The 20,785-nt window shown below is 43.8% G+C and overlaps 2 protein-coding genes across 3 annotated transcripts in view; both read left to right on the forward strand.

The window, feature by feature from the left end:
• ppm1lb (protein phosphatase, Mg2+/Mn2+ dependent, 1Lb) overlaps positions 1 to 14,958 on the forward strand; it is a 58,357-nt gene extending 43,399 nt beyond the window's left edge. The window contains exons 3-4 of the mRNA XM_086164224.1: positions 8,645 to 8,806; positions 13,046 to 14,958. Coding sequence (XP_086020350.1) covers positions 8,645 to 8,806; positions 13,046 to 13,386 — 503 coding nt within the window. The 3' untranslated portion in view covers positions 13,387 to 14,958. The remainder of the gene's footprint in view (positions 1 to 8,644; positions 8,807 to 13,045) is intronic.
• A 1,878-nt stretch (positions 14,959 to 16,836) lies between these two features.
• Positions 16,837 to 20,417, forward strand: LOC147224501 (ADP-ribosylation factor-like protein 14). 2 transcript variants are annotated; one of them, XM_086164225.1, is made up of 2 exons: positions 16,837 to 17,250; positions 17,871 to 20,417. In XM_086164225.1, exons 1-2 carry the CDS (start codon positions 16,936 to 16,938, stop codon positions 18,168 to 18,170), a joined length of 615 nt encoding a protein of 204 aa, XP_086020351.1. In that variant the 5' UTR covers positions 16,837 to 16,935; the 3' UTR covers positions 18,171 to 20,417. The 2 variants fall into 2 exon arrangements, with proteins under 2 accessions (XP_086020351.1, XP_086020352.1); XM_086164226.1 differs by having other exon boundaries at positions 17,928 to 20,417.
• Positions 20,418 to 20,785: the final 368 nt, after the last annotated feature.

Consider the following 20,785-nt stretch of genomic DNA (forward strand, 5'->3'; position numbering starts at 1 on the left):
AAATCACTGAATAAATAGAACCATTCAAATTATTTTTTCATTTTACTTATTTATGTCCATGATGCCAGGTGAGGCCCGGCCTCACCTGCCTCTACTGACTACACGTCACTGGTATGTTCAGAACAAGCCACCATTTTGCATGTTATTTTCAAGCATTTTGCAAATTTGGGGACATCTTCTCTTAATGCTATGCCCCTCTGTTTCATATGACCGTTGCTGAATGGTGGCTGTCAGCCACGGCATAGTAGATAGGAGAAATGAGGAAACCCCACACGAGACAAAACCAAGGTTAAATAACGGGTTAAAAGACAAAAATGTGGACGTCCGTCCGCAGACCGAAACCTGAAGGTTACAAGAACCTCTCATCCCGATGCTTTGCAGAATCCGCTGTAATTCTTGCGACACGTTGCAGCATGGAGAGGCCGTCTTCAATGATTTTGTTATTTTTAGAGCTGGGTACTTTTTTTTGTTTGTTCTCCCCTGCATGTTTTGCTGCTTAAATGATTAATAGCGCGACAAATATTCCCCTCAATCATTTCTATCATCGCGTCGTGAGCCGGACGGCTGCACGGCGGGAACGCTAATTGTCCTTGCGGCTGACAGGCTGAAGCCGGCGTGAAGATCTGAACACCGAGGTCTGCTTTCATCCACAGGAAGCGTGCAAACGCTGTTTGTGATTCTTTAACTTCTGCAAACCATTAAGCTGCACTCGCTGCACTCCAACCCCGGGACCTCGGACACTCCGGCCCAGAGGGCTTTCACTCACTCCCACTTACATTCTGAGGTACATTCGGAGGTCCGTCCCGGCCGGGATCTTTCCACGGCGTCGCACAATAACGCGAACAATATGAGCCTGTCGAGCGAAAACAAGAACTGCGACACGGGCAGACGCCGATCCTGGCGTCCTTAAAATGTTATTGGACCGATTCCACGCTCAGACCCGCAAAACCTGGATGCATAAGGGCAAAAAAAAAAAAAAATAGCAAGATCATCTTCCCTAGTGAGATCGGTTGGATACGAACTTAGTTTTTGAAAGATAATCACTTTCGTAACACGGAGGGGGTGCCAGGAAAAAAGCTGGGTCATCTCACCTGGGAGGGCATCCGCCCAGGCGGGGCGATCTCACCGAGTCGCACGCCAGCTGTTCGGACCGCGACCGCTTTATAATTTTTTTAAGGCTTGTTGCTAAATTTGAACCTGCCTGGTGACACGGCACGTAATTCACTCATCCATTCATTCATCCATCATCTATACCGCTAATAATGCGGTCAGGGTCGCGGGAATGCCGGAGTCTGTCTCAGCAGTCATTGGGCGAGAGGAAGGGTTCGCTCTGGAGCGATCCATCATATAGAAACATTCAAATATTCACTCTTTCATTCACGTCTTATAGAGACAAATAACATTCACCTTCTCATTCAAACGTTATATAAAGACATTCAAACATTCACTCTCTCATTGTACGTCATCTAGAGACATACAGCCATTCCAGTGACGTGGAGTCAGGGGAGGCAGGAGAGGCTGTGCCTCACTTGCCAATCTTGGAAAGAAAAGAAGAATTAATGTGATGTTTATCAGTGATTTCGATGGCTGGGATGCAAAACCTCCTATCTGGAAAAAAACATTTTTTTCAGGAAATGAAAAAACTTTTCATTTGATTATAATATGGTCTTTTTTTAAGATATTTAAGAATATTCTACTGTTCACAGACTATATATCTATGTTATAATTGAAAAATACATAGCATGTATTTTTACCACTGACAATGCAGATAAATGTTTTTTTTCCTAATTTTTTCTGCTTCATTGTGCATATAAGAGTTTTGTCATGTGACATTTGTGTCAAAAGAAAGGGCGGGATTATCTTGCAAATAGACTGAAAATGTGGAGCCGTCCCATTTCACACCATTCAATGTAAAAACCCAAAATCGAAAAATTTGCAGATAGGAGGTTTTGCATTCCAGCCATCTATTTTGCACTATAAAGGTATTTCTCATTTAACTTCACCAGTTTTAGATTGTTTTTTTTTAATTCAAAATGGCTGGATTGTCACTTTTGCTGTTCAAATACTGAGAAGAGAAGTGCGATGAGGCTGCTGACTGTCGAGCCTCAACGTAAATGGCGCAATGACGACTGGTTGTCTCTCTGTCGCTATTAAAATGTTTAAAACCTTTTGCTATATGAATTGTATTTCCAATGTACAGTGTTTTTTTTTTTTGTCAACAACTGCATGTGCGTTACTAGTTTCTTGTGCTGAGTGATCATAAAACGTCTGCCAAGAGCCACTAAGTGAGGCACGCAGCTCTCCTGCCTCATGGTAGGCGTGATGAAGATGATTGTGATAAAATCAGTGCCTCACCAGCCATGAATCTCACCGCATTCACTCTTTCAAAATTCATTCGCTCTTTCAAAGACATACAACCATTCACTCCTCTCATAGAGACATACAAGCGTTCACTCTCTCATTCACGCCATATAGAGATAAAAACCATTCACCCTCTCATTCACACATAAAATAGACGTTCACTTTCTCATTTACACGTCGTCTAGAGATGGATAAACATTCACTCTTTCATACGCACATCATATTGAGACTAAAAAAATCATGCCTTCATTCACTTATATAGAGACAGACAACCATTCATTCTTTCATTCAGATATCATATTGATACAAAAATATATATATATTGAGCCATCGTTCTTGGAACCGAACATTCCTGGTTTGATTCCAGCCTCCTCCTTGTGTGTCCAAGTGTTGTTTTGCAAGATACTGAACCCCCAACTGCTCCCCTGGTGCAGCTCGACGGCGTGCCAACTGTTAATGGTTGATCCACGATGGGTTAAATGCAGAGAAATTTCTTTTTTATTAATGCATTATAATTAAAAAATGCCATCCAGAGACATGTAAACATTCATTGGTCTTCTCGAGATGTACGACCATTCACCCTCACATTCACATGTCATATAGAGACATTCACATCTGGGAAGGAGGGTCTCCAGTGAACCTCCTGCAGGTGTTTGGACAAGTGGAGGAACCCGAGGAGCACATGTAGACTCCACCTAGAAAGGCCCGCTGTGGGAATCCAACAGGGGACCTTCTCGCACCATTCCTGTTCCTTCGGGTATAAATATTTGGAAAGAGGGTGTTTTTGTTCTTAAAACATCCTTTGGTTGCACGTCTCATCCGCACCTGATGCAGAGCCGCCGAAGAAGCATAAAAGCACCTCTTCAGCGTTTTGTTTTTGCTTTTCGGACTGAGAGCCCACCAAGGGCCTCATTACGCTTCGCCAAACTTTGAAGAATCGCAGCGGTTTATGCAGAGACAAGGAGGCGATCCGAAGCGCCGAAAGTCTCGCTTCCTGATTTTGGCGGCGCGGCAGAGCCCCCGCGGACGCCTTCGAGCAAAAGCTAACACGCAGAAATACATTTTCAAGGCGGCGATCGGGGGAAGGTTTGGGTTATCGCGGCAGGACTGAGGGAAACCTCCCATACTTCAACTCTATTTCCATGCTGAAACAGGATAAAGATGGTGGGAGGACTCCGCACCTGAGGCGACGGCTGATTTTCCTCTCGGGAAGTGTCGATTTTTCACGCCTACGTTACCTTTTGACACACTCAACCGCCTCCGACCTCTTCATCCTCTCTTATCCTGCTCATCCTGGCCTTCGCCGCGGATAAGCATCGACTCGCTCGTCTGTGTCGCTTCCAAAACACTCGCCGAAACCTCTTTTCCGCCGATCCACCCGGTCTACCCGTGTTTTTAAGATTCTACACCGAGACCGCAAATGTTCTGAATTTGTCGGCGTATTTGTTCCCGGCTTACTCGCCTCTCGTCCCGCGGGGGGAAGCGCTGACCGGTTCATCGTATCTGATCGTCATTTACGGCGAAACGCACCATTGCCTCTTCGTTTGTAACTCGAATGCGGGGAATCAGGAAGACGGAGAGAGAGAGAGAGAGAGAGGGATAGCAGATAAAGGCAGTCTCAGCACAACCTCCCCGGTCGGCAGGAGTCATCAGATCAGCCTTATCCCCGTGTACCTTCATCCCTTCGCTGTTTATCAGCAAACAAAAGCACAAAAGGAATGAAAGGAAGATAAGGGAGTCGGGACATTAATGGAATCCCGGGGAGCACGTAGCCTCGTGCAGCCCGGCCTTCTTCTGCCTCTGACCTTCACGTAGACGTTCCCGAAATTAGTCTTCGTTGCAAAGTCCGGTTTTACTTTCCGTTAGGCTCCGTTTCGCGAGACGGTTAAACACTAACTTTAAAATGTTTTTAAAGGAAAGGGGCATTTTACATATAGTGACGTGGATCGGCAACGGCAGTATCCGAATAAACAACAAGAAGTATTCATTCGTTTGTTCATTTGTTATTTACACTTCTTTCAGCCCATTTGCTGCTTATTTTTGTTTATTTTTGTCATTGTCACTGTTTATGTTCCTATCCCTGTTGTCATTTTGGTTTTCTGTATTCACCCTTGCTCTTTTTTTTTTTCCTCTATCGTCCATTCTTATCCTTAATATTGTTGTTGTTGTTGTTCTCTTCGCTGTATATTTATTTGTCTTTTGCTATCTCTTCATTGTCTTCTAATTGTGAGGCGAAAGCGCTAAACACTGCTCCGCCGTGCCATTACAGTAGATTATTGATTTTATGATTAACATATTGATTAAGATCTGTGAGCCCCAACACCCCAAGTAGTTTAAGTTGCAAAAAGTCACCTCAGCAGACGCGAGTGCAAATCTTTTATAGAATTTAGTTTATATCCCCTCCCTCATATGCTGGTAACAGTTAAACTATATTTGTATCCTGTATTTTTTCTCTTATTTTTTCAAATAAAATTCAAGGGAAAGTGAATAAATCCCATTGCATTCAGACCTTTAAATAAGTCAACATAAAGCTGGCTTTCCTTTACGCTTGCTAAAACTCTCCGCCTCATCGTGGTAAGACTTCGATTTCCAGTCCACCATAAGCTGGACACGGAAAAGGAAGACGAATTTTGACCAAATTCAAATATCCATCAGAATGACAGAATCCTCTGCCTCTGAGATTTAGCAAATCATAATGTCATTTTTCCCAAGCGGAAGTGATATTATATCGACATTGTGTTGTTACTGAGATGTCAGACACGAGGCCAATGTTACATTTCCGTAATCCCGGCACGCCAATGCCGATTTAGCTTGGTTTCTCTGCTCCTGGTGCGCGTTTGTTGTCGAATGAAGGTTGAGACAGTTGTCGGTTGTTTATGACTCATTTTATTCTCTGACTCCAGTGAGGTTAATGGTTGTTTTAATTGCTTTTTCACTGAAGTGTCTGCTGACATTAAACGGTATTACACACTCCATTCCCCTCCAAATACAATTTAGCACATAGTAAATATGTACGCAGTAATTTGTTACACACCCGCATTGCTTCTCCCTTTAGATTTTTTTTTTTTTTCCAAGGACATTTAATCTGTTGTGGCATCAAATGGCAACACACACATGGGCTTGACTGGCATGGTTGTGTAGAAAAGCCGGTTTACGACACCGTGGCTTACGAAATCTTATTTGAATTTGTGAGTTTATACCTGTGTGTGATGAACTCTGTCCTCTAAGGACAGTTTAGAAGCACATCTGTGCTTAACTAACTGAGAACACGTGATCGTTTCAGACTTGTAAATGTCTGATTTTGAAATGTTTTAGTCCTGAGCATGAATAACTCAAACGTGTCTGTGTGTGTTTGTGTGTGTCAGACCTTGAGCTTTTTATTTTGCATCCAAAACCTGGCAGCGTGGGCAAAAACACAATTCATCATATTTTCTGACCAAGGTAGTGTTTCTTATAATCAGACCCTGACGTGTCCCTGACAGCAACTGAAATGGTGAAATTCTACATTAACATACCATCGCCTCGTCTTGTTTTCACGTGAAATTAATTCACCTTTAAAAATCATACTCTTCCGTGGAGTTTGAGATGTTTCACGGACCCCTCAAACCAAAGCTCCCAGCAGAGGAACCCTAAAAGGTGTCCACGGAGCTTCTATACCCAGTTCGCGGAGCACAAACGCGCTAAAGCGACATGTTGTTGCTCATGTAATGTTCCCGTGACACAGCCGGGATCGCAAGGCGGCTCGTCGGGGAGAAAAAAAAAGGCTCTGACTAACGGGCAGGTGGTGTTTGAGCGAGGCTCGGAGGCAGACAATGAGCAGGGAGGCCACGGTCCTGCCCTCGCATGTTTCGCCGAAATGCCAAATGGCTCATCCATGTGATTCAGTCTGCGCAACCTCGGTTTGGAGAGCGAGCGAATCCGCTCGGTGATACGAAGCGGAGCGGTCCGACGTTTCGGCCGGTGATCACAACGAGGACGCGCCGCGCTCGGGTTTTGGACTATTTAAGCACCATTCCAGTAAATCGAGGCTTCCCCTTCATGCCAACGCCGGACCCTCTTGTCCTCGGACGGTCTAAAAAACTAAAACCCCCAACGAGGAGTTATCCGAGCGCTGACCGAGACCGAAATCAAGCGACGTGAAGTCAAATGCATCACATGCGCTGCTCCAAAAAATAAAGGGGACACTAAAATAACACATCCTAGATCTGAATGAATGAAATATTCTTATTCAACAAAATGACAACAAAATCACATAAAAATGATCCATGGAAATCAAACGTTATCAACCCATGGATGTCCGGATTTGGAGTCACACTCCAAATTAAAGTGGAAAAACATGTGCAATGTCCTTAAAGCAAGTCCAAATGAATCCGTGTTGCTTCCTAAGTGGACATTTTAAGTGTTCCCTTTATTTCTTTGAGCATTATATTATCCACATGGATGGAAAGTCCAAGCTACGACCGATTGCATCGATGCAATTATTCATTTATTCGTTATCGATAACGCTCATCCCGCGCTCGCAGATCGATCAGAGGAACATATGGAGACGTGCAATCGTTCATCCTGTCATTCATATCCGGGCCACTCAGGGTCTCCCATGAAGCTCCCGCATGGTTTTTGTGGGCGAGAGGCAATCGGGAGCCACAAGGGGTATATCAATAAATAAATGGGTGAATATATGTGTATGATATAGATGCAGAATTGTGCAAATTGTACCATTGGAAGAGACTGTGAAGTAAACTGCGCTCTGCATTTCTATAATAAATACATCATGAGCGGCAGGGTTGGGCTGGTAAGACCTGAGTGGAGATGCTGGAAGATGCGGGTCTGGTCTGCGAGGATCGTTTTGGCTGTTTTTAGGATTCGACTGTCGCGGAAGCTTGAGAGAGGTCATTTCGTTTTCGGTGAAGACGTAATACGTAAGGATTGTGCCGCTAACCTTGAATGACCTTCTTGAGCAGGCACTGCCGCTGGATCTCCCCAGGGTTTGAGGAGAACCTCAGGAGGTTGTCAAGGACAGTCCCCAGGTATCTGCGCTCCTTCGCCGTTTCTACAACGGCGGCGGTGAGAACGCGATGACCATTTCCTTCCAAACCAGCGCTAACCAGCCGGCGTTCCGCCCGGCCTCATAATTCCAAGTGTGAAAAGCAAACCTACTGTATCTGTTGTTTTCCACACATAGTGAGATTATCGCGACGTAGAGTACCGGCGATATTCCGGCGTTTCTGCAGTTTTTAGAGGGGGTTTTTCAAGCGTGTGCTCGGCAGGGCGAGGCCGGGCTAATTAGGGAATGGTGCGCTTGCAAGGCGCCTTAATTCATAATCTTTAGTGCCATGGGATCTAGATAAGGATAATTAACTGGACGGCGTGGCACGGTGCAGCAGGAGCCATATACATGGGCATCGGGATTGGCCATATAATGATGATGGAAAAAAATAGAAATTGATTTTCCAAACAAACCCTGAAAGATTAAGCCGTTTGCAATTACGCCGCATCAATATTCCCCTCATTCTTACAGCCCTCTCGTCCTCCTCTTCTTTTTAACACAGTTGTCTGTTTATTACCTTTTCCTACCCAAAGCTATATCAGGGAGTAATAAAACCGTGGCGTTCTGCAGAGACGGGGGAAGAGATCCCCCCCCCAGCTTTACGTACGTTTCCAGACTGCAGCCGGCGTGGCGTCTCTATCAGCGGCGTGAACTCCAATAGTTGCGCGGCTTTGTTCGAGCCGTTCCCCTCCGGCGTTTGCTCCGGCGGTCCGGCCCCTTCCCTGCATCTCCCGTCTCTTTCCCCTCGCACTTTTGTCCGCTCGAGCAGATGGCCGAACAGGCGGATCCGATCCCTTTCCGCAGAACTTTGGATCCGACACAATAGGCCTCGCTCTCCGATCGCAGACCCGTTCCGCTCGGCCGGCGAAGCCAAACAAAGAAATGAAAGCGTTTCGCCGAGTGGCGACGGGAAGAGCCGCTCCCTCGCCGAGGTTTTTGTTTGGCTGGATCACGGGAGGGGAGATGCTGCCTCCACAACTTTTGGTTCCCTTTCAGATCATTCATGTTATTTTCCAGAAACCCCCACCCCCGCTTTGTATTTTAAATCATTTGAATCCTTTTTTTTTTTTTTTTGCCGCGAACTGATGAAAAGATAAATTTCTCAGTAATTGCTTTTTAATGAATTTCATTTTTTTTTTTTTTCTCCACAGAGGATGATGTCTGTATTAACTGGTGCGGTTGTGCTGTCTCTCCATCTCTTCCCCCTCCCTCCCTCCCGCCTCTCCGCCGCCTCAGGTACGACATGTCTGGTGGCCCTGCTCTCCGATAAGGAGCTGACGGTGGCCAATGTGGGAGATTCACGTGGAGTTCTGTGCGATAAAGACGGCAACGCCGTTCCGTTATCGCACGATCACAAGCCGTACCAGCTCAAAGAGCGCAAGAGGATCAAGAAAGCGGGTAAGAAAACAGCTGCAGTCCAGACTTTCCTCCCCATCTGATCCTCCGCAGCAAACAACGCTTCGGTTAAAAACTTGAGGGAACTTCAAAACTTTGATTGTTGTTATGAAAGCATGAAAGAAAATCTTCTTATGATCAAAGCTGAGCATATTATCCCTCCTTCCGCGTCGCGCTCCTCTGTGCGCGGGCCGACATCAAAACCTCGTGACTGCAGCCGATGATATCATTTATTTAAGCTGAACAATCTTTACCCAACTTAATGGAAACAATCTCCGATTATAGAACGCGCTCCGGCGCTAAACAGAACCAGATAAACGTGGAGTACGAACACTTTCCGAGTCAGATATTAGCTCTCGGCTTCTCAATCTCAGGAACCGGAAAGCGTCGCCGGAGTCGACGCTCAGAAAATTCTAAAAAAGTGGGAATAAAAGTGTATCCGCTCCTATAGAAATGATTGAAGTAGTACATGCGAAGGAAATATGTACGGTAAATAAAGCGGAGACAGATTGAATTAGATTAGATTTGATTATAACTTCGGTTTCATCGCGTCAAAGCGGCACAACAACACTCCTCTGTTCCTGCACGCCGCCGATAACCGAATAACAAAAATAAGAATAAGAACAACTTTATTTATCCCAAAGGAAATTGTTGTGCAAGAGTTACAAGTAAAACATAACAATAATAAATAATAGTAGAAAATTGTATAAACAGTAAAAATAATAATGATAATAATAATAAGAGAATAAGAAATACAAATAAACTATAAAGTGTCTAAGTAACAAGTCAAGGCTATAAAGTGTCTTAAGGTCTTAAGTACCAGGTGAAAGATAAGGAGTGCACAAGAGTAGGAAAAAATATTGCACATGCAGATGTTGTGAAATGAAATATTGCACAGTTATGAATATATATACAGATAAATTATTACTATTTACCGTAAGCGAGCAAGATTTTTTTCTTTTTTTAAGAGGCTGAAACAGACAGATAGCAGTCATTATCGCAGACAAATAACCCTTAGGATGCAAATTAAATAATACCAACGCAAAAATTTGAAGTTTGGGGTGTTTGCTCAACGTATTGCACACAGGTGATGGTATATTTCCCCTTTTTTTTTTTTTTTTTTTAATTATGATATCTCAAGTGTAAGTGTGCTTCACTTATTGCACGCTCATTTTGGGAATGTTTTGCAAAGCCCAGGAAAGACAAGGAGGCGCCGTTTTACTTCTCGGAAATCCGAGCCGCAAAGCTACCGTATCTGGGCGCTATGAACGAGAACTCGCCGAGGCATCGTGAAGAGGCCTTTCCGTCAGCCCGGTCGGAGGTAGCCCGCCATGCCTGGCAGTAAATCAGTGGAGAACTGCGCTACAAGTTAATCAGGAGTTTAAGGGTTGGCCGGGTCTATTTATATCCTCAGATAGCAGAGGGACCGCTGAGTTTTCAGCACAATTATGAAGCCGTTGCCGGGCCAGCTGAGCTTCGCGGTAATTTCCATCCTCCAAGAAATTGAAAACATTTGATCATTCCCTGAATAAGAAATTGGACGTCCTCTAACTTCTCTGCTCGTCTGCAGTCAATGATCATTTCCTAATTGTTTCCACACAGACTGGAAGGTTGCAGTTAATTACCCCCGGTGTTCTGGATGGTGTGTCATCACCGTTTGATATTCGCGTAATTACCACGGTGTCATCGGCAAACCGAGACATCGGGTTGGTAAACAGCGCTCCCGCACCCAGGCAAGAGAACAATTGTTTACCTAATAAGGCTCTCTGGCTTTGGCCGGTCGGCTTTCCGAGGTATAACGCCAAGCTGCACGATGCTTTGATTTATATACTTTGTTTATATTGTTTTGATATTTGAGAGGACTTGTGAGTGACTCAGATTTTCTGCCTTGTAAAATTTTGAGAGCAACTATAGGGGTATTAAAAGCGCACCGAAGCACGACGGTACAGACATTAATTCTGAAAGATTCATTTTAGCGAAATTCATTTAAGAAACAACAGTTGAATCAGACAAGAACCGATTTCATTAAAACGTGCACAAATCGTGTGGTATTATGTTAAAATGACACGGAAAAATTCAAAATGCATTAACTACGGGGGTTTATTAGCAGACATAAAAAAATGAAAACAATAAAACTCGTGTAGCCACTGGAAAACCGCAGCGGCAATAATGATTCAGGGACGAGGCTGGAAAGAAGCTCCAAAATAGCTTGAATGGCAACCGAATCAAAACAATGGAAAGTTTCTACCAGAAATGTAACAGAGGGCTTTTTCACAACGCTCTGAATAAAATCGTAATAATAATAATAATAATCGGAGAATGTCAGGGACACGAAGCCGACCGCCTTGACATCGTTTGTCCCTGCAATCGTTCCCGCTCGGCAGCTAAAGTCTCGAAGAATTTGAGACGAGATGCACGTTAATTATCCCGTGCTTGGGAAATAGTTTCATAGCTGAAAATACACATTAAAAAAATAAACAACCTCTGAAGTGTAAACGTATAGAATATAATGTCTTTTGCAATTGTCTAAGTGTCACTCTATATTTATTGACGCTATAACTGTTAACGCTGCTGTGACAAAAGAATTTCTCCTATGGGGATCAACAAAGTTTATACTAAAAAAAAAAAAAAAAAAGAGCTTAAAAAGCCCGTTACAATTATCCAATATTATATGGGGTTCGAAATTAAAAACACAAAAAAATCAAGACGCCGGGGCTGAAACTGCCGCGTTACAACAAAATATTTCGAAGGGATGCCGGAGAGGAGCGTCACGGTCTTTATTTCCGTCCCCAAATCACCTGACACGCTGCAGCCCAGGACTACATGGTGCATCCCTTTTTTTTCTTTTCCCTCAATCTTTCTTCAAAACAAATGAATCCACGGCGCAGGATGGATCGAACCGTCGAAAGAAACAACAACTTGGGAAGCGAAAGGCGCCGTAAAGCCATAAAATCCCGCGTGACTGATTCCAGAGCAGCGTGTTATCAAACCCAGCCGAGCGCGGTGGTTTTTAAGGTGTATCCCGAGCTATATTTCTCCCCGCCGACGTTCTCCCGGAGATCAACGGGCCGGCTTCCAGACGTGGACAGGACGGCCCGTCACCTCCATCTAATGGCGGCCCCGGGTACTGAAGAAACCCCGAGTCGGCGCTGCATTTTCTCCCCCCCGCGGGCCGCTCGCGTCCCCGACGGGTGACATTTCTGATTTAGACGACAACCGTGCCGACTTTGGAGGCCTCAGCGCCCAGAGATAACGTTCCTGGAGGAGGGAGGTCAACGATGGAAGCTCTTTGCCGGCTCTTCGGGGTCTGCGGGACGAGACGGGGTGATGGAGCACTTTGCGGTTGAAAAATTTGCATATTAATTAAGGGAACCGGCCCCTGAATCCTAAATCACGGGAGGTCGTCGTGTCGGAAAAGCTACAACGCGCCGCTCTTTTTAAAGGCGACGTGACTTCGGTGGACCTCCGAGCTTCGGGATTCGAGTTGATCGGCTCCTTTAGCCGATAGCTGCGATCGGGATGGCGTTTTCACGTGGTATCTACGAGCGGCGCTCGGGGAGGGCTGGTTACAGAACGCTTGTGCGCCGCATTTTCCCAACAGTTATGTAAAGACACTGGCTGGAAATAGGATGCAGCTATGAAATTGGCAAGGACACCATGTTCACATCCATTTTACTGTTCATGACAGTTAATTCGAGTTAATTCTTTAAGAGTTAATTATAGAAACCCCGCAGACTCTCCGTGTTTACATATATTCCAAGGCCTTCTGGGGCCGGGTCTCTTGACCCCGGTGTTTTCAAAACTCTTGGCGGCGAGTTTGGAAATGAGGAAAGCGATCGCGGCCCAAAATGGAAAGATGCAAATGATCCAGCTGTTTCCAGTTCAGTCCCCCCCCCCCCCGCTCGCAAATCAGAGATTTGAGACAAGAGAGGAGGCGCAGCTGGTCTCGCAGGAAGTGACACGAGCTGAAAGCGATCCAACGTAAACAGCTCGTTTGACGAGCGCCGGGTGAACGACAACATGTCAGCGGCACCGATTCCTCTTGCTTTTATTCCGGTGCGATCCCCGTCAGCGGAACAGCGAATCCCGATGCCAACTGGCTCAGGGGGGACAAAAACAATCATTTCATTATTGTAATGGCTGGAACATAGAAAGCATTTATTTCTCTTCTCTCTCTCTCCCCCGCATCCTCTTCGCCTCCCACTCCGTCGCTCTCTGACCGTTCCCTCTCTAACCGTTCAGGTGGCTTCATCAGTTTCAACGGCTCGTGGCGCGTGCAGGGCATCCTGGCCATGTCCCGCTCCCTGGGCGACTATCCGCTGAAGAACCTCAACGTGGTCGTCCCCGATCCCGACGTCATGTCCTTCGACCTGAACAAGCTGCAGCCGGAGTTCATGATTCTGGCTTCGGACGGCCTCTGGGACACCTTCAGCAACGAGGAGGCCGTTCGCTTCATCAGGGAACGGCTGGACGAGCCTCATTTCGGAGCGAAAAGCATCGTGCTCCAGTCCTTCTACCGCGGTTGCCCTGACAACATCACTGTCATGGTGGTGAAATTTAAAGGAAAGACCGGCGAGCAGTAGTCCGCCCGCCTCCCACGTGCAGCTTTGTTATCACGATTAACGACAAGTACGAAGAAACATAAGACGAACGCATCAAAAGGCCCGCCTCGCAGTTTGTGTCACGTGTGATTCCAGATGTAAAAGCCCCTCCGTGCGTTCAGACCAGGCGCCCCCCACTTTTACTTTTAACGCTTCCGAAGTCACACTTATCAGAAAACATTTTTTTTTTTGGGGGGGGGGGGACACTGTACAGCCAGCTGGGTTATGCAAATAAATAGATCTCGGTGTGTGTGTGTGTGTGTGTGTGTGCGCGTGTGAAAATCTTACATGATAGCATGGGGTTTCACGCCCGTTTTATTTCGAATATACGATCTTTCTGTCTACGTCCGTGTGGCCGCCATGTTTTCCTGGTTCCCCCCCCCCACCCAAACCGGTCTTGTCGCCACGTCGCCCTCTTGTGTCGCCATCAAGCCGGCGGCTGCACTGAAAATCGTCGGGAAATCGATCAAAACGCGAAATGATTCACGAGCGACGCGCCTGTACAGAGATAGGACGGATCGGCACATCACGTCGGTCGAGTGGCGCTTTCTTAGTCGGTCGTCCTGTGATAGCCGGCTGTTTTTCTTCTGACGAACGTCCTTTGAATGTTTTATTTTTTAAGACTAAAAGATCGATCGGTTCTTTTTACACTTAATCCGAACCCGTGTACTGCTGATGATGTGAAAACCTGTTTGATCGTGTAGTAAATCGTCAAAGTGTAACTAAAGGTCACTTTAAATGGGTATGAAATGTCACATTTAAAGCAATACATCTCAAGCTGACGAATCCGTGCGGTATCATGACGCTAATGACTGATTTTTTTAAATTCGCCGACAGGTCGTCATCTTGTTTGAGGATGCATTAACATTGACTCTTGGTGTAATTCTCGAATGGAGGTTTTGATTTTTAGTGTTTTGTGCAATTCACATTGACATTCTAGAAACCACGACCCTAGTTTAAAACGCTAATATTTTGTTGAAATGCCGTGACGTTATTTATCCCGTCACACACCCGACATCCCGTCGGTCACGGTTTATTTGACCTCTTTGAAACGCATCGTCATTGCTTTGTTTTCTGTTTTTTTTTTTGTTAGAAATATGTGTCCCGAGATGAAATCTGCTGCCAAACATGCTTTTATTTTATTTTTTTTTGTCGTAGCACGCGACGTCAGTGTTATGTCATAATAACCCGCTATAGAAAGGCAATATCGAGAGACGACGCGCAGTCGTAAGGTTGAATGTACGTCCCGTCCAGCTGTCAGCGTCGCCACCCTTTTTGCAGCGGTGAAATAAGCAAAGAAATAACGGCGGTTCCCAGATGATTAAATGTCACGGGTTACAGGCCCGGCGAAAAAAAAAAAAAAAGAAATTAAAATTCCAGTGAAACATTCTTCCTTGATGATGAACATTTCAGAATGTTTACGTGGCGTTTGTACTTGTTTTGTTTTTTTTTTTCTCGACTTTAATAAAATACGTTTGAAAGAAAAAAAACGAGAGATTTGAATTTTAAGATGTAAATCAAAATACATATTAAAATGATAAAGGATTATATCAATGCTCTGTGTTTGTGTGTGTGTTTTAGTTTTAGTTTTAAACGGTCACAGTTTTTCAGTAAACTATGCAGTGCAGATATATGGATTCGTAAAATGAAATTAAACAAGTATTTTTCCAATATCTTAAATTCATACAAATAGTTCTGCTCATCCGCTAATCAAATATATTTGTAATTTCCAAGCTTACAGATTCATTTCCAAAAGTTGTTTCATTCCCTCGCAGTCCGTTCCACTATACTTCTTTCTGGAAGATTAATGGCGGCTGGAGGGCGCGCACGTTGCTGACCCGCCCGTCGGGAGCAATTTGATTTTGAGCAGGAATGCGACCTCTAACCCCGCCGCAAAGTGCTGACGACTTTTGAAATGCTGGTATCAGTCGTGCTCGTCCTCCAAAATCTGGAGTTGTACTTTCTGGAGTAATGTTTTATTCCTTCCGTGCCCCAGTTTGCATGTTTACCCTCCGTTTCGCATTCACGCTGTGCATTTCGCCCAATCGTTTGTCAACCGTCACCGTTTTATTCTATCATCCTCCCTCGCCGGGTGTTTTTGCCTCCATCCTCTCCACTTGTGAGTTCACTGATTTGTTTATTAATTAGGGTATTTAAATTATTTATCAGCTCGTTATTTATTTATCTATCTATTTATTTATTTATGCATTTATTTAGCTTTTATGTATTCATGTTTTTATTTATTTATCTATTTATTTATTCATCTTCACACATTTATTTTTCCTTTTTTTTTTTTTTAGTACGGATTTTGTTCCTGCAAAACTTCAGGCACTTGAGCGGGTAACATGTGATAGCACAGGAATAAAAGTTGCTGTGTTCCCAAATTGCAATGACTAAATTGTGAGGATTTGAGTATTTCATCACAGCAGCTCCATAATAAGATCAAATAATTCATGCAGTCGAGACAAGCTTGGCGTAAGAAGCAGTGAGCAAAATCTCAACTGAACTGTCTGGGACCTTTGACCTCTCTGGTGTCTCTGCAGCACAAAACTTCACGGGTGAATGTTGCAACACGGGATTCAGAAGTACATAGGAAGACTGTTGTCAGTATTCATAGTTAACTGCCAGCTGGAAAAGGGAAGTTAAAAAGTTAAAATTTCAAATCAACTCCTAGATAAGCACAATCTTATAACGTGCCGTGGTCTCCAAACATCAAGCTGCTTTTGCAAACGCTGGATGTGACATGAGGTGAGATTATCACGGAGAAAAAAGAAAAAAAAACAAGGAAAGATTTCCAATTTCAAAGCCTCAGCTGTTACAGCCCAGGTTGCCACACTTATTGATGAAAAGAAAAGGTGATGCAACACAGAGGTAAACATTCCCCAGCTCCTGCTTTTATGGAACATATTTCATCACATTAAATGACATTGTACTGTGTTGACTCAAATACAGTTTGGACTTTAATTCGCAAAAACCGCTGCGCTGTCTTTTTCCTTTCAAATCAGAATTGCAGACAAACAATTGATTAATAAGACATTTCCAGCAGCTGTCTTTGCGCCGAGCTTTCTGGAAGCTACGTCCTCAGCCCCTCTGTTGTCACTCCAAAGGCACTTTTGCATCGGCCCACCAAGCCGACGCGAGTGATCCTCGACTAAAACGACCCGCTGATGTCACCGCTGTAGGACTTCCAGCCAGGCCGACATATAATCCCGCTGTTGGGACAAATACGGCCTTCCTGGCTCGCCGGCTCGCGCATGACGATCCGGGGCAGGTGCGGTACGGCCTCTGCAACCGAAGCGCTGGAAGCAGGGAGCCGCATTCCCCTCCCCCCCCTTTGTTGCACCGTCACTCTTTCGATTATAAATAGCTTTACCGAAAGTTGCGCGGGGACTGTGAGAATCCCGTCACAACAGAGAGGCGGGGCCTGGAACGCCGCGTAAAGCTTAAAGCATGCGGCGTAGTAGCTGGAAAGGATAGACGCCGGTGAGACCGTTCCCACAGAGCTTAACCACGTTCTGAAAACACCGGGATATGGGTTCGCGTGGTTCCAGGCCTCGGAAACAAGCGCAGGTCCTGCTGCTGGGCCTGGACCAAGCCGGGAAGACCACTTTGCTCTACAAGCTCAAGTACAATGAGTGGGTGGTGACGGTACCGACGGTGGGCTTCAACGTGGAAACGCTGGACACGGACAGGAGCAGCCCCGGACTCACAGTGTGGGACGTGGGCGGCCAGAGGAAGATGAGGCCTCACTGGAAGCATCACTTTGCAGACACGGCCGGCTTGGTGTTTGCCGTGGACAGCGCCGACCACGGACGACTGGATGAGGCCCGCAAGGAGCTCCACAGGGTAATATGATCAGCTTAAAACTCCAGAGGACTAAATACATTCCTCCCTTTTCATTCACACTCGAGCAGCTGACGCTTGTTGTTTGCCTTGCAAAAAGCTCCGCCGCTAATCTGCGAGAAGGACCTCCGACGTACGACCTTCGGACAGTTCGTAGGTAGATAGGTTTTTGCAGCGACGGTAGCTACCGTAGCAGAAAACAGCACGCCGGTCGTTTTGTAAAGCGCCGCTGGAAACAAGTATTACATCACTGTCTGATGTATTATTTGTACAATATTTCACCTGCAACTTCCCTCTCCCGGTGAAATTCATACCTTCTCGCCGTGAAATATTACCCGCAAAATACATGCAGACAGACGAGCCCTTTAGCTTTTGAAACTTTTCATTTATTTGACAGTTTACGGCCGGCCTGCTTTCCATTTCAAAAGTATTCACTGACCTATAAACCCAGAATTAGTAGGATTGGTGCGATTTCCTCCCACCATATTAGGAGGGGGCAACAAAGGGGACGCTGTGATTCTAAATGTGTCAAAAGTCATGTTCACAGCTATATTTGACTGAAAAAAAGAAAACATTCGAGGCACACAAGACACTTAACTGAATTGTCGTTGGTTCTGTTTCAGCTCTTGAGGTACGAGACTCTCAAAGGAGTCCCTCTTGTGATTCTCGCCAACAAACAGGATCTTCACGGGGCTCTGAGTCCGGAGACGCTTTGCCTGAGGCTGGACCTGAGGAGAGTGTGCGAGGGCAGGGCCTGGTTCGTCCAGCCCTGCTCTGCCGTCGCCGGCACGGGGATGGAGGAGGGTTTCCGCAGGATCGTCTATCTGATGAAAACCCCTCTGAAACAGACCCGGGAGGACATTCGGGTTACCATTACATCGAAGGGCGTCTGTTTTAAGGACTTGCTTTGTGTTAAAAGATGACGCGGAGGAATCCGCTGGCTGATCCTGCGCGCCTCGCTGACCAGAGGAGGAAATGTAAACGTGGTTTAGACCAACTCGGTGGTTTGCGCTCTTTGCGGCCGTCAGATTTTTTGCTGACTCGAGGAGATGACAAGGATGGTCTGGACTTTGATAACGGTCCGTGAGCGTGCACCGGGGAACGTCCGGTCGAAGGAGTGGTCCGATGAAAAGCTATTTCTGTAATTCAAAGAAGTGCCGTCGGCGACCGAGTAATGCTCGTATTTATTTCCATATACTTGCATTTATTTTCAAACAACAACCATTAAAAAATGATGGGTTCTTGTGGTGTTCTTAGTATATCATTCAATCAGTGTAGAAATGAGACTGCCGCAGTGTTGTTAAAACTTCGACCAGCATTCCATCATTAATTCTGCAGAAACTGAAAACCCAGCTTGTTTTTCCTCCCTTTGTTGTTTTGACTTAACATATCATGGAGTGAAATAAGGCGTTTCGCATTTTTTTGTTATGCAGATATGTATCGTAATTCAAAGGGATTCCAGTGGGTCACCGATGAGTCGGCTCTTCAGTTTTAATAACAAAGGAACAAGCATAGCCTCGGAGAAGCGCCAGCAGGACGAGAAGGAGAAAAAGTGACTCTGCAAGTAAAGTTGATTATACATTGATTATGAAATGCATTAGCTTTTCGGTAGGAGGATGAATCTAAATTATATATCAGCAAATGCATGACTTGCACATCAATATTCACCAGGATAAAGAAATGAGAACAGACGGAGGGTCAGTATTGTAAGAGAAATTAAAACCAAAGTTGGTGGGAGAATTACTAAATGTGACTAATAACGATGGGAACAATCAACACTTGAGACATTTGTTTATAAATGTTCATTTTTTATGATAAAAGGATATACCACTGGTAAAGATATAAAAGGCATTGACATTGGGATTTTCTCTAATAGTGCATTTGCAATGTAGAAAAGAACAGACTAGAACTTTATTAATTCTATTATACAATCTAAAATTCTTCTGTAGTCTTTTAAATAAATGCATGTATAAAGATAAAGATAGCCTGCAGATGAGTGAATGGGAATACTGTCCATATGACAATAAACACTTTGAATACCCACTTTATTAAAAATGTAAAATTTTTATTTTGATGAAAAAATAATGTTTCTTGCTAAAACACAATGCTGCTCAAAGAGATAGAAATATTAAAAATTGCTATTTTTTTTTTAAATATTTCATTTGTTTGTAAAGATGTGCCCGAGTGAGAATGCAAGGGATCACTGTATATATGACAATAAACATATTGAATCCTTGACCCCTGCACTATCCACGTGATTATGGAAGGGACATAAGATTATCAATGGAAGAGACAGAAAATTAAAATTGAGATTTTTTTTTCTAAAGTAGTGCACATGTTTGCATTGTTTAGTGTTTTCAGAAAATGCATAGGAATGTAAATAGATGAATGTACATATGACAAGAAATGCTTTGAATCTTTGAACCCTACATCTGATTATAAATGTTCATTTATTTGTGTTTATTTGAAAAAAAAAAATTTTTTTTTTCTTCCTAAGACATGCACTGCTGGAAGAGATAGAGCAAATAAAATTGTGGTTGGTTTTTTTTTACATCTTTGGTGTTATAAACAAACACATGTAAATGTAAATACATGTGCCAATGTGACAGTCTGCAGATGAGTGGATGGGTACACTTGATTGTATATGTCAATTTATTGTTTTATTCAAAAAAAAAGTTTTGTTCCCAAGAGAAACACTGCTTGAAGATATAGACAAATTAAAATTGTTATTTTTTTGCATGTATAATGTTTTAAACAAATGCATGTAAATATAAATGATGTGCCAGAGTAACAGCCCGCAGGTGAATTCATGGGCACACTTAATTATAAATGCTCATTCATTGTTAAATAAAAAAAGAAATGTTTTTTCCATAGACATATACTACTGGAAGATATATAAAAAAATAAAATTGGGATTCTTTTTTTTTTGCATGTTTTGTGGTTTAAACAAATGCATGTAAATGCAAATAATGTGCCAGAGTGACAGCCTGCAGATGAATGCATGGCCACACTCGATTATAAATGCTCATTCATTGTTTTATAAAAAAAAAAAAAAAAAAAAGGAAACAACTGCAGATGAATGCATGGGCACACTTGATTATAAATGCTCATTCATTGTTTTGTAAAAAAAAAAAAAAATGAATAAATAAATGTTTTCTTCCAAATACATACACTGCTGCAAGACATAGAAAAAAATAAAATTGATATTTATATATATATATATATATTTATTTTTTTTTTTTTGCATGTTTAGTGTTTTGAACAAATGTATGTAAATGCAAATAATGTGCCAGAGTGACAGCCTCCAGATGAATGCACGGAGACACTTCATTATAAATGCTCATGCATTGTTTTATTAAAAAAAATGCCTTTTTTTTTATAGACATACACTGCTGGAAGATATAGAAAAAATAAAATTGAGATTTTTTTTTTTGCATGTTTTGCGTTTTAAACAAAAGGATGTAAATGCAGATAATGTGCCAGAGTGACAGCCTGCAGATGAATGCCTGGCCACACTTGATTATAAATGCTCATTTAT

The sequence above is a fragment of the Fistularia commersonii genome, chromosome 18 (assembly GCF_037954325.1).
Source record: "Fistularia commersonii isolate RoL2024-O1a breed Wild chromosome 18, RoL_Fcom_v1.0, whole genome shotgun sequence".
NCBI lineage: Eukaryota > Metazoa > Chordata > Actinopteri > Syngnathiformes > Fistulariidae > Fistularia > Fistularia commersonii.

What these genes read in the sequence shown, in the direction of transcription:
- LOC147224501 (XM_086164225.1), top strand. Translation starts at nt 16,936, where the DNA reads ATGGGTTCGCGTGGTTCCAGGCCTCGGAAACAAGCGCAGGTCCTGCTG. An exon ending in CCCGCAAGGAGCTCCACAGG is followed by an intron (nt 17,251 to 17,870) that starts GTAATATGATCA and finishes GTTCTGTTTCAG; the next exon opens with CTCTTGAGGTACGAGACTCT.